Raw genomic sequence first — 11,899 nt, 5'->3', positions numbered from 1 at the left:
ACACACATTAGAATTTCTGATAGACCACACAGAGCGAGAGGCTCTTTCCTAAAGTCCAAAGACACACAAGACACTTACAGGAATGGATCAAGGCAAGAACGTGGACTTTAGCGTATTGGAATTCGAAAACTACAACGATTACATTAGCTCCTTTGCCACTGCCCAGGACTACCGGTATCTGAACAACCAGAACACTATCAAGACCATCGTCCAGCTGGGCTATCGTACCACCAAGATTCCCTATAGCTCCGATGAGTTTGCGAAGCGTGTCACCATGGCCGTGGAGGCCATCAGGCCAAAGACCACGCACGTTGGATTATTTGGCGACTTGATGTCTCCGACTAACAAGGACCCAGTGCTGTTGGAGTTCAAGGCTCGAGAGTCGCTTAACCGTAACAAGATCCTATCGGTGACTTAAGGCCTGCCTCCTTTTTCTTTTTTATACCTTGTAACCTATACTCTCCTCTTGCAGACAATCGTTTTCACCTCATATGTAAACGTCGACGGATCAGAGATTTCCGGATATATCGATCTGGATATGAGTTGGCGGAACTGCTTCATACAATCCCTGAAGCACACGGATTGGCGGGGCGTCTATGCGGGTCGCACCCGGCTTAAGCCCTTGCCTCACCACCTCAGCTACTCGAACCCCAGATATAACATGGTCAAGTACACCCAGAGCGACAACTATGTGGTTATGCACGATCATCATCACGGGCTGATGTTTATGCACAGGGGAGACCACAAAATGATTACGGTGGGTGGACAACACAATATATACACGAAGAATGCCAAGAGGTCGATGGTCTATTCACCAAAGTACGGATATGTCGTCTTCTACGATCACTTTGTGCGCAAGAAGGTCTAGTCCTGGTCTTGTCCAAATCAAAATTTTAAAAAGTGTATTAGGAATACTTTATGTGAATCTTTAACAAAAACAACAATTAAACTATAAAATTAAATTATCGAAACAGACGCATTTTTATATTTACTTAAAAGATATTTTAATAGCTTTTATACACGAATGTATAAATATTTCTGCAGACCATAAATCAATGAAATTAATCACCAGAGATAAACCAATTTTGGGGACTTTGTTCTTAGTTAATACCAATACATTTGTCCCCTGCTCTCAGAATATTTGATTGTTTTTAGAATACCCTAAGCAAAACAAACACCAGAGACACTCTCTCTAGCCGCTTTCGCACTCACATATTTTTAAATTTAGCATACTTTTGAATCCAATCGGATTTGTTGCTCATTGCATCGCAGAGCTCCGGACATCAAAACTGCATTTTACTGAAATTTTCTCGTCTGCGGGTTTTACATCATCAACAAAATAAACATTTAACTAAGACGTTTACATCAATGTTATCCTCCAGTAATGGTTTCCAAAATGTGTACCCTACTGTTTGCCCAGCTTCTGCTGAGCCTTTTACCCCTAATTTCGGCTAGAAATCAGTTTTTTGTGGGTAAGTAGGTCACCTGCCCTAATGCGGCCTCTTAGACACAATTTGTCGCTTATTTTCGTTAGGTAGCATCTTTACATCGGACAAGGATGAATCGGAAATTGCATTTCGAACCGCAGTCCATCGAGCCAATATATTGGAGCGGGACATAGAACTGGTTCCCATCGTCATGTACGCCAATACAGATGATAGCTTCCGTATGGAAAAAATTGGTAAGGTCTTAATAAGAATTTTTTCTTGCAATACTAATCACTTTTTTTGCAGTTTGCAATTTAATTTCCCAAGGTGCAATAGCCATTTTTGGACCCAGTACAGGCAGTAGTTCTGGAAAGTATTCAGATATCCCAATTTTACTTATAAGGTATGTAATGGTATATCATCCATTATCATTGCAGATATAATAGCTTCCATCTGCGATACATTGGACATACCTCACATTGTATACGATTGGATACCGAACGAATCTATACCGGATAGAGAACACTCCACCATGACACTAAATGTTCATCCCGATAACCTCTTGTTATCCCGAGGATTTGCTGAAATCGTCCAAAGTTTCGGTTGGCGAAGCTTTACCGTTGCCTACGAGTCCGATAAAGGTCAGGTCAGCTAACCAAAAAGTTGATAATCCCTTTTAAAAAATATAATTACCCTTAGAGCTTCAACAACTCCAGGATATTCTACAAATCGGAGAACCTACCAGCTACCCCACCACGGTAAAACAGCTTGCAACGGATGGAGATCACAGACCCTTCCTAAAGGAAATCAAACTATCCACCGACAACTGTCTGATCCTGCACTGTTCTCCAGAGAATTTATTGGGAATTTTACAGCAAGCCAATGAACTGAAAATGTTGGGAGAATATCAGGTATAAGGTAATGGGCTTGAAAAACCCAATTATTAAAAAACAACTTTTTCAGAGCGTCTTCATACCCGTACTGGATACCCACACGATAGACTTTGGTGAACTTTCTGGAGTTGAAGCCAACATAACCACAATCCGCCTAATGGATCCAACAGACTTTCACATAAAAAACGTTGTCCACGATTGGGAGGAGCGGGAGAAGCAGGACGGTCGTTACTATAGCGTTGAGCCCCATCGGGTAAAAACCCAAATGATACTCCTGAATGATGCCGTTTGGCTCTTCTCGAAGGGTCTAACCCAGTTGGGAATTCTGGAGGAACTTGCAGCTCCCGAACTGGAGTGTAGGCGGAAGAAACCATGGTCCTTTGGCAGGCGAATTATTGAGTTTATGAAAGCAGTAAGTTTTCACAAAACATTTTTGAAGAGTCTCAGATTGTGGTTCTAATGATTTTAATACTCCACAGCGTTCTGAAGAAACAGCTACTGGAAGGATTGACTTTAACGAGTACGGACAAAGAAGCTTCTTCACTCTACGTTTCATGGAATTGAGTTCCGGCGGCTTTACGGATCTGGCCACCTGGGATCCAGTAAATGGCTTAGATGTACTTAACGACGACGAGGAAAGCGAAAAGAGAGTGGGTTTGAAATTGTCCAACAAAACGTTTATTGTATCCTCCCGACTTGGAGCTCCATTTCTAACACTCCGGGAACCGAACGAGGGAGAAATTCTTCAGGGAAATGCGCGATATGAGGGTTACTCTATAGACCTCATAGATGCAATCGCCAGAATGTTAAATTTTAAATACGAATTCCGTATGTCTCCCGATGGTAAATATGGGGCTTTAAACAAAGTAACCCAAACCTGGGATGGAATTGTGAAACAACTCATCGATGGTGTGAGTATTTTATATTAACATAACTTGTTTTTTTTAATTAAAATATTTTTTTCTTTCAGAACGCTGATCTTGGAATTTGTGACCTTACAATGACATCTTCTAGACGTCAGGCTGTGGACTTTACGCCTCCATTTATGACCTTGGGAATCAGTATTCTCTTCTCCAAGCCACCCACCCCACCCACAGACCTATTCTCCTTCCTGTCGCCCTTTTCGCTAGATGTTTGGATCTACATGGGATCAGCGTATCTGTTCATATCTCTGCTCCTGTTTGCCCTTGCTCGAATGGCACCAGACGATTGGGAGAACCCGCATCCTTGCAAGGAACCCGAAGAAGTCGAGAATATTTGGTCTATAATGAACACCACTTGGCTTTCAATTGGCTCACTGATGGGTCAAGGATGTGACATCCTGCCCAAGTAAGAAAACCACTTCAAAAGTCAAGCTGTCAAGTATCCTACTAACCAACGTGTATTATTAGGGCTGCTTCCACCAGACTGGTGACTGGAATGTGGTGGTTCTTTGCTTTGATGATGTTGAACTCCTATACCGCAAACTTGGCCGCTTTTCTGACCAATTCCCGCCAGGGGAATACCATCAGCAGTGCCGAAGATTTGGCTGCTCAAAATAAAATAAAGTATGGAGTCATGTCCGGTGGCTCCACCCAAGGCTTTTTCCGGGACTCCAACTTCAGTACGTATCAGAAAATGTGGACAGCCATGGAGAGTGCCAGTCCATCGGTGTTTACAAAGACAAACGATGAGGGAGTCGAGAGGGTCCAGAAGGGCAAGAACCTCTATGCTTTTTTTATGGAGTCCACCACCTTGGAGTACAATGTGGAGCGGAAGTGTGATCTGGTGCAGATCGGAGGCTGGCTGGATTATAAAAGCTATGGTATTGCCATGCCCTTTAGTAAGTATCATATCAACTTTGACTATTTTAATTTACTTTACTTACTAAAACTATTTTCAGATTCTCCATATCGGAAGCAGATTAGTGGAGCTGTTCTAAAACTGGGAGAACTTGGCCAACTTGCCGAGCTAAAGCGCAAGTGGTGGAAGGAAATGCACGGCGGTGGCAGCTGTGAGAAAAGCGACGAGGAAGGTGGAGACACACCTGAGCTGGGACTGGAGAATGTGGGCGGTGTTTTCCTTGTACTGGGACTTGGGTTATTTGCAGCCATGGTTCTGGGATGTACGGAATTTCTCTGGAACGTCAAGTCGGTGGCCATCGAAGAGAAGGTAAAATTCCAAACTACATTGCTTGAATTGAAATTAATTTACATATGTAGGTATGTTGGTGGTTTTGACTAATCGACTACTATTTAAAGGCAATATCCAGACACTATGTGAAAATCTGTTTACATATTAATACTTTCCATAGATATCTCTTAAAGATGCCTTTAAAGCCGAAGCACTTTTTGCGGCAAAAATATGGATTGTCACAAAACCAGTGCACACCAGCACTGGCGATTCGTCCTCATCGAACTCGTCGAGCTCATCATCCAAGTCCGGAAAGGCCCCTTCCAGCAGATCGAAGCACTCTTCAAAGTCACCAGGCATTTCAATGAAAAGTATTAAGAGCTCTGACCATCACGATGTGGAGGCCTCAGTTCACAACAAACTGAAGAAAATTGGTTCCATGTTCTCACTAAAATCACAAAAGACGACCACACCACCTCCAGAAATTGGATGGAAATTGGACAAGTCAACGCAGATGGATGAAATTCCGGCTGAAGAGGAACCCGAGTTGCAACCTGAACCAGAGCAGCCACCACATAGACACCATCACCACCACCATCATCGTCATCATCATCATCATCACCACAGAGAGGAGCAACCGGATCCAGATCAGATACAGACCTATCGGGCCAGCAAAATCAGCAACGGAGTTTAAAAGGACATTTTCTTTTTTATGGAATGCCGCCTAATTGTTATGTTTCACTAAATATTATCTTGCGGCATTGACATTTATTTTAAATAAATAAGTACAATGTATATTGTACCTATTTACACATATTATATACATGCACTTTTTATTTTCGCTTGGTTTTGGATTACAAATTTCGACAATAAATTTTAAATAGTAAAATAAAGATTTTAATAATCTAGCTTTGATATATATGATTTTTTTTGTTTAATACTTAGTTTTTTTAAGTAATTGTTTTGCATTTTTTCGAACTAATATTTTAAATAATTGTGAGTTGGAGGTCGAAAACATCTATTAAGAGGTCTTTTCTATACATCTGAGTTTCTAATATATATCCTTGCAGGCAATTATATGTTTTTAAAAAGTTATTGCAAGAAGGAAACATTTAAGATTAGAATAGGATGTCAGTCACACTGAAGCAGATCGTTATAAGCGGATAAAGTATGAATGTCCTTTTAAAGAAATTCACGAGAAAGCAATTAAATTCATATAGAGATCGAAAAAAATGGTTAGTAAGTTAAAGGCTACATATTCTCGACTGCAAGGATATAAGATCCTCGGCTTGGGCCAAAGATAGGGTTTCTTATTCGTTTATTTTGAAGGTACATCATTGGTTGCTTAAGCTATCTTTCAATTGTATTTGCTTTTGGATTTTTATTGAGCTTCTTTTGCACAATTTTTCTAGTCTTCACTTCGCATACATCCATAGATAAATAGAGTTCTATACCTAGTGTTAAACCACAAAAAAACACAGTTCGAATTGGATCATAAGAGAAGAATCTAATCAATATGGTACAAGAGAAATAATCAGAAAGTAAACATTTTGTACAAGTCGGTTAAATCGTCATTTTAAAGGGTACGTACATATATACAGATTAAGAATATTTGAAAATTCTTAAATACTAAAATTAGGTACATATAAATTAAAATACTTTTTTTTTTCTTTCGTTTTTAGGAGTATTTGTTATTTTTTTTGTCAGACCTTAAGTCACACTCTTCCCCCCTTTGGAGGACTGGTTTTTGCAACTTATTTCTTGTTTTTGGGGATTTTGCTAACTTTGCTATTCATCTTATCCTGGCTCCGCCGGCTTGGTCAATCCTTGGCTGCAATGGCTACAGGAGGGAACTGACGCTCATCGTACAGCTTTGTTGGAGTATCGATGGCATCACACAGCTTGCGAAATTTTGCGGAATCTGAGGAAGGTGAAGAATTAGTTTCGTTGCCAATAGCTAGTCATAATAATGATTCTAACCTGACATGGCATCCGCCTGTTCACCCCTCAGAATACTCGCATAGCTGTTGTCTGGCATCGGATCAGGATTCTCGATGAGAACACTCGCTGCACAGCTTTTCAGCATGTTCAGAGATGAGGGTTGGGCTGGTATCGTGGATGATGTCTTTATTTGCGACCTCAACACACTCTCGCTCAACTGAAGCTCGATTACATCCTCAAGGGCACCGCGTAGATCGTGGACAGCCAAAAGCTTGCACGATCCTCCCCGCTCCGCATTAAAGTCGTGGACATAGAGGAAACCGTCTTCGCAGGCGATCAGGAGGCGCAGTTCCTTTTGCACGCGAGTCAAGGCGCAAATGTGCTTCAGACCCGCCTGTGCCAGTTGCACAGTGGCAAAGGATCGGTCCTGGGCCAGCACATCAGTCACCTGTGAAGGCAGCAGCAGCGAGGACACCGCTTTGGAGAACATGCCTCCCCAGCTAGCAGCAGGAGCGGCCGTACTGTTGGCTTCCTCAGCAGAAGGAGCCGGCGCTGCCTCCTTGCTCGCCTCATCAGACTTGGCAGCTACTTCGGCTATAATGGTAAGGGGTATGGGTTATTTCTAGTAATATTATTGTTTAGCTAATGTGGTCCTACCTATAGCTTTCAGCTCCACCGTCTCCACAGCCTGGGCGTCGATCTTGAAGATGTGAACGGTTTCCGTGTTGGACGAGGCGCAGAGGAAGTCGCCGCTGGTCGCGAAAACCAGCGAGGCGATGCGTACGCAGCTCACGCCTCGCCGAAACTCCTGGACCCGCTGTCCATTTTTGACGCAGAAAACCCGGATGACAGTGCCACGCTCGGAGGCGGTGGCCAGCAGAGTGCCACTGGTCGAGAATGTCAGTGCCGAAAGGGGCGTGGCATGAGCCTTGATCGTGATGCCAGTACGGAGCTTGCTCGCATTGAAGATGCGCAGCTCCCCGCTGGTCTGACAGATGGGGAAGGCCAAGAGGGAGTTGAGCGAGAGGGCGCACAGGCCCTGCTCGTTGGGGGCGATGTTGTCGATGGAATGCAGGATCTTCATGTCACGAATGTCATGGATGTGTATGCTCTCCGCCAGGCAGACAATCAGACGCTGGCGGTTCATGCGAACGCACAAAATATCCGACGGGTAGAAGCAGTTGCAGATGTCCTGTTTCTTCTTGAAGTGCAACATCTTGAGGCAATTGGGCTTCTGGGCAGTCACCAGGACTACTAGGGAGCTGTTGAATAGCCTCTCCGTAATCCGTATCTGCTCTGTGTTATCCTTGGCGAATATCTCCTCCACCTTGTCCTGGCCAGATATCGAGTACAGGCGAAGGCCCGTGGAACTCAACACGGACAATGAGCTGCAAAGTACAATAAAAAGAGGTTTTACAAGATGTTTCTGGCGAGAAATGACCTAACTACCACTAATAACTACTTTTAGCTATAAGGAATCTAACCTTGTTGGAACCTATAAGGATCCAATTCAATATCCTTTCAGCTTCAATGAGTTTATCCCTGAAGAAGCTCCCTCTTTATTATTATGAACATCGAGAAAAGCCTTTCTCTCCACAACTCCATCTTCATAATTCATATTTATTATTCAATTAGCCCTCTCGGGCTTGCAAAAATTGCCGTAGTGGACGGTATTTCACGTCCCCATGGCGGGGTATTGGTTAAAGTTTTCAACTAGCAATAACCGCACCTCAGTAGAACTTCATCGGTTACGGTATTGCCACTGCGCAAAGATAACGAATACCAGTACGGCCAGACTACTCCATTCCAGCGCAGCTAGAAGCGGTTGTGAATTATAAGGCCGCATACTCATAGCAGTGCGCAACCACCAGAAAGGTGCAGCATGCTTTTGGGCTCCACCTTTGAGAGTTTTGTTGCGAAATGCAATTTTTCAAAGGATAATGAAGGCTGTTCAAAGGACACATCCTTTTTTTTAATATTTATAAAAACTTTTGTTGTTATTTTGAAATATAATGCAATAAAGAAATAATCATTTTGAAGCTTGCAATTTCTTGAATATTTTGCTTTCTTTTTTATCTTTATAAACTGGTTAACCAATATTTCCCATTTATAAATCTTATAACTTCAAGAGACGTCTTCCATAGACCTTCAAAAAGTAAACAAACCCAAACGAGAGGCTTTTGGGGAGAGGCGCCAATGGGGATTTAAACGGTTTGGTAAAATTTAGGACATTTTGATAAAATACCACTTGAGTTGATTTAATTTTAAATACATTTATTTTTATTTCATCGATTTTTCATGTAGGTTCTAATTGTTGACTAGATGCCATTCTTATTTATAAGATCCACCTGGGAAGTTGTAAAATAAATTTAATCTTAAAAAAACTATTAGCTCTTTTCTTAGCTACCTTAGATTCCTATTATTAAAAAAGATAATTATTTAATTTATTTAATTATTTATTTAAGCTTAACTTGCATTAAAACAAAATATCTTGCAATTGTAAGTGCGCCTGAAAACAGTGCCTGCCATTTAAAGCCTATTTCTGAGAGTTTCAATATTTGAATAAATTCTAACACAACATTCTTGAGATCAAGCTTTGAACTTTCGCGAATTGTGTCGAAGCACTTTGTACCCTTTCGGAGAGCCACCCTCCTCTAGAGAAGGTCACTGGGCGAGAGCTGAGATTCTCCTTCTGCCAAGTATATGTGCATGGCCTTGTAGAGCAGTGCGATGCCCAACTGCTTCTTCTGCTTCATCGTCCAGGACTGAGCGGGGCCGTAGTAGTCGCCGCGCTTCATGTTGGTCAGGTGCACCAGGCCCAGGGCATCAATAATGGACGCCTCACGGGTGTAGGCATCAATGGGCATAATGTTGTGGAAAACATGCAAGCAGACAACGCCACTTCCGTGCTGCCAAATGCTCAGTATCCGATCTAGCTTCTCGCTGCCCATCTTGGAGTCCGCCGGCGGTGGAGAACGAAAAACTTCCGGCTGCAGGGTTCGGAATCCTCCAGGCCGTTCTCCATTCTTCATCTTGCCCCTTTTCTGATGGAGACGTGTGTGCTGTCTCATAGCATCGTAGAGATGGGCGTAGGGACGCGAGGTCTTGCCCTTGCCCACGTAAAATATGGAATCGAGGAACCGCTGCCACACATCGAACTTGTCCAGGAAGGCGCTTTCCCCAGGCAGGTTTCGTGAAATCCGCGGATCGATCAGCATGTAAATGAAGCTCTGCTTCAGATGTCCCTCCCGCATGTTCTTCTTCGGCAGGTTGCACTTTGCGAAGTGCTGCGCGGAGACAGCCTCGTGCGGCATATAGTCACTAATCTTGGCGAAATCCTCCGGCGAGCGCAGGGTACGATGCAGCTCAACCGAGTACCGAATCTGCGAATCTTGTGCATGCTTCTGGGCGGCCAACAGGGCATCCGTGTTCCTCTTGTACTTGATGAGCTGTTTGATGTACAGACGTTTGGTGGTCTTTGTGATTGGACCGACAGGAGCACCCAGCTGGGTAAGTTCTCGGCGCAAGGCATCCGTTTCGTAGTCGAGCGGCAGAGTTAGGTTTGTGCTGACTGTACTGTCGAGATCAGGTGTCTTTTCCAGAGGTTCTACACTGACTGGCTTCCGGCCCTCTCCGTTTTGGAGAAACTTCGCCTCGTAAAACACCAATCCGTTTTCGTCATCCGTGTGCACATAAGCCTCCTTAATCTGCAGGAAATATTCATCTTGTCGCTGCCGTGAACTGTCCATGTCATCGTTGGCGGTAAAGAAACTGTGCTCAGTCTCGGGCTCCACAATTACTGCTTGGGAGACCTGCTCCACCAACTGCTCGAATACCTGTCGGCAGGAGTTGGAGGCCTCTTCTGTTGCCTCCTCGGAGTTCTCCTCGAACCGAAGCTGCTGCTGAACATGCTGCTTGTAGTTAAAGTCATCTTGGCCGAGGGCCTCATCCACTAGTGCCTCCACATGCTCGTCGTATTGCTTGAGAAGAGACTGGCGAGCGCGAGAGCGATTGACCTTTTCCCGCCAGCTCTCGATGAGCGTGCGCTGCTTGGGGTGATCGGGATCCTCCGAATGGCGGTCTTGCTGGCTCTGAATGAGCTGTGTGAGATGTGCTTCTGTGAGGGAGAACAGGTTGACCGACTCCTCATCCGGCAAAGGCGGAATATTGTGGAGATCATTGCTAACATCTGGAAACTTGGGCTGCGGTCGGTGCCGTCTGTGGGTGATGTTTATGTAGTAAGGAGAGGTAACGTCGTGATTATACTTCAGCTGATTGGGAGTATTTAGTTGCTCCTGCTGCAACTTCTTCTTTCGCTTCTGTTGGAAAATGTGATCCCGCAGAAGCTGTAGGACCTCAAAGTGGCACTCCTCAATAGCGTAATGCACCGGCAGTTTGTTCTCCTCGTCTGAAAGATCAGCTCGAGCTCCGCGCTCCAGGAGCATCTTTACTATCTCAACACGTCCGTAGATGCTGGCGATGTGCAGAGCCGTGGTCTTGCCATCGCACAGGGCATCCACGTCCAGATCGGGGCACTCCAGGAATCGGGCAAGGATTCGTCTGGCTAGATCCTCGTTACGCATCCCACAAACGTAGTGCAGGGGTGCCAATCCTCGCTCACAAGGTACGACGCCAGCATTGATGCTATTCCTGTCCAGCATCGACATGATGTCCGCTTCATTCTCATCCTCCAACGCGTCCAGGAGGGTCAGTGCTAGAAAATTTTCACGCTGCTCCATCGCTGATGACCCCTAATTGATTTTTCCCCATGCACAATGTCTCTCTCTCTAATTGCAAACTGCACTCTTATGATAATTCCAAAATAATAATATCAATGCGATGTTTTTTTTTTGTCCAAAATATCGCATATCGATATAATTTTAAAATGATTTTTTTAATATGGTCACTCTTGAAAGTTTTTAAATAAACATTTAAGTTGTTTAAACATTTTAATATTAAATTTAATGCCTGTGCCCTAAAATAAATAAATTTTTCGAAAATTTACTAAGTTTGTTTATTTATTTTGTTTCTCCTGCCCACCTCTTTGTTGTTTGAAGTTTGGTATTTTTCGAGTTTGTTTTGGTATTTTTTTTTAAGGCTTGCCAGATGTGTGAAAAATGGCTGTTCTGTTTGGTATGCTTCGCAGGTAGTACAGTTTTCAACCGCTCGGCATTTGAATCCGGTTTTTGAAACTACAATAGGCACTTATTATCATATTTGGCAATTTTGGCAAGGAATTGGCTTTCAAATCACGATGTAAGCAATCAGTCTGGGAGCGCAACACGTGTTTGTTTTGATACCCAATTTTCAAAACTAGTTTCCGAAGGGCGTGTGCGCTAAAATGAGGCCCAAGGTTACTGAAGCGATAGCGTTTCGCGGTCAGTTGTTTCTCACTAGTTTTCATACTAATGTTAAGTAGAGTATTATACATTTTTTGAAGCGTCTGTAACACTCTTTAGGAAACTAAGCCCCACCCACCATTTGGTGGGGATTGTGGCAATGTCTGAGAAAATCTCATATAAAATA

The 11,899-nt window shown here is 43.5% G+C and overlaps 4 protein-coding genes and 1 non-coding gene across 6 annotated transcripts in view; 2 read left to right on the top strand and 3 right to left on the bottom strand.

Annotated features, from left to right (window-relative positions):
• The first annotated feature begins 82 nt into the window (after positions 1 to 82).
• LOC108126696 (cilia- and flagella-associated protein 299) lies at positions 83 to 959 on the top strand. Its single transcript, XM_017243368.3, has 2 exons — positions 83 to 409; positions 473 to 959. Exons 1-2 carry the CDS (start codon positions 83 to 85, stop codon positions 866 to 868), a joined length of 723 nt encoding a protein of 240 aa, XP_017098857.1. The 3' UTR covers positions 869 to 959.
• A 222-nt stretch (positions 960 to 1,181) lies between these two features.
• On the top strand, positions 1,182 to 5,251 carry clumsy. The gene is made up of 11 exons (XM_070277240.1): positions 1,182 to 1,472; positions 1,535 to 1,681; positions 1,734 to 1,796; positions 1,865 to 2,068; positions 2,127 to 2,338; positions 2,391 to 2,732; positions 2,800 to 3,231; positions 3,291 to 3,649; positions 3,712 to 4,142; positions 4,203 to 4,471; positions 4,614 to 5,251. Exons 1-11 carry the CDS (start codon positions 1,385 to 1,387, stop codon positions 5,124 to 5,126), a joined length of 3,060 nt encoding a protein of 1,019 aa, XP_070133341.1. The 5' UTR covers positions 1,182 to 1,384; the 3' UTR covers positions 5,127 to 5,251.
• Positions 5,252 to 5,919: 668 nt separating this feature from the next.
• The window catches only part of Atg18b (Autophagy-related 18b), a 40,173-nt gene continuing 34,193 nt past the window's right edge, over positions 5,920 to 11,899 (bottom strand). For both annotated transcript variants that reach the window (XM_070277244.1, XM_017243659.3), the window contains 3 exons: positions 7,031 to 7,761; positions 6,413 to 6,967; positions 5,920 to 6,353 (listed from right to left, as the gene is read on the bottom strand). In XM_070277244.1, the coding sequence (XP_070133345.1) occupies positions 6,253 to 6,353; positions 6,413 to 6,967; positions 7,031 to 7,761 (1,387 nt within the window). In that variant the 3' untranslated portion in view covers positions 5,920 to 6,252. The remainder of the gene's footprint in view (positions 6,354 to 6,412; positions 6,968 to 7,030; positions 7,762 to 11,899) is intronic.
• LOC122321734 (U4 spliceosomal RNA) lies at positions 8,008 to 8,147 on the bottom strand. Its single transcript, XR_006246255.1, has one exon. It is a non-coding gene; the product is annotated as a U4 spliceosomal RNA (small nuclear RNA).
• On the bottom strand, positions 8,831 to 11,225 carry LOC108126892 (ankyrin repeat and LEM domain-containing protein 1). The gene has a single exon (XM_017243657.3). The coding sequence runs from the start codon at positions 11,110 to 11,112 to the stop codon at positions 9,028 to 9,030; it is 2,085 nt and encodes a 694-aa protein (XP_017099146.2). The 5' UTR covers positions 11,113 to 11,225; the 3' UTR covers positions 8,831 to 9,027.

The sequence above is a fragment of the Drosophila bipectinata genome, chromosome 2L, assembly GCF_030179905.1.
Source record: "Drosophila bipectinata strain 14024-0381.07 chromosome 2L, DbipHiC1v2, whole genome shotgun sequence".
Classification (NCBI taxonomy): Eukaryota; Metazoa; Arthropoda; class Insecta; order Diptera; family Drosophilidae; genus Drosophila; species Drosophila bipectinata.
The sequence above is the reverse complement of the archived record's forward strand: the minus strand, read 5'-3'. Positions and strand labels throughout refer to the sequence as shown.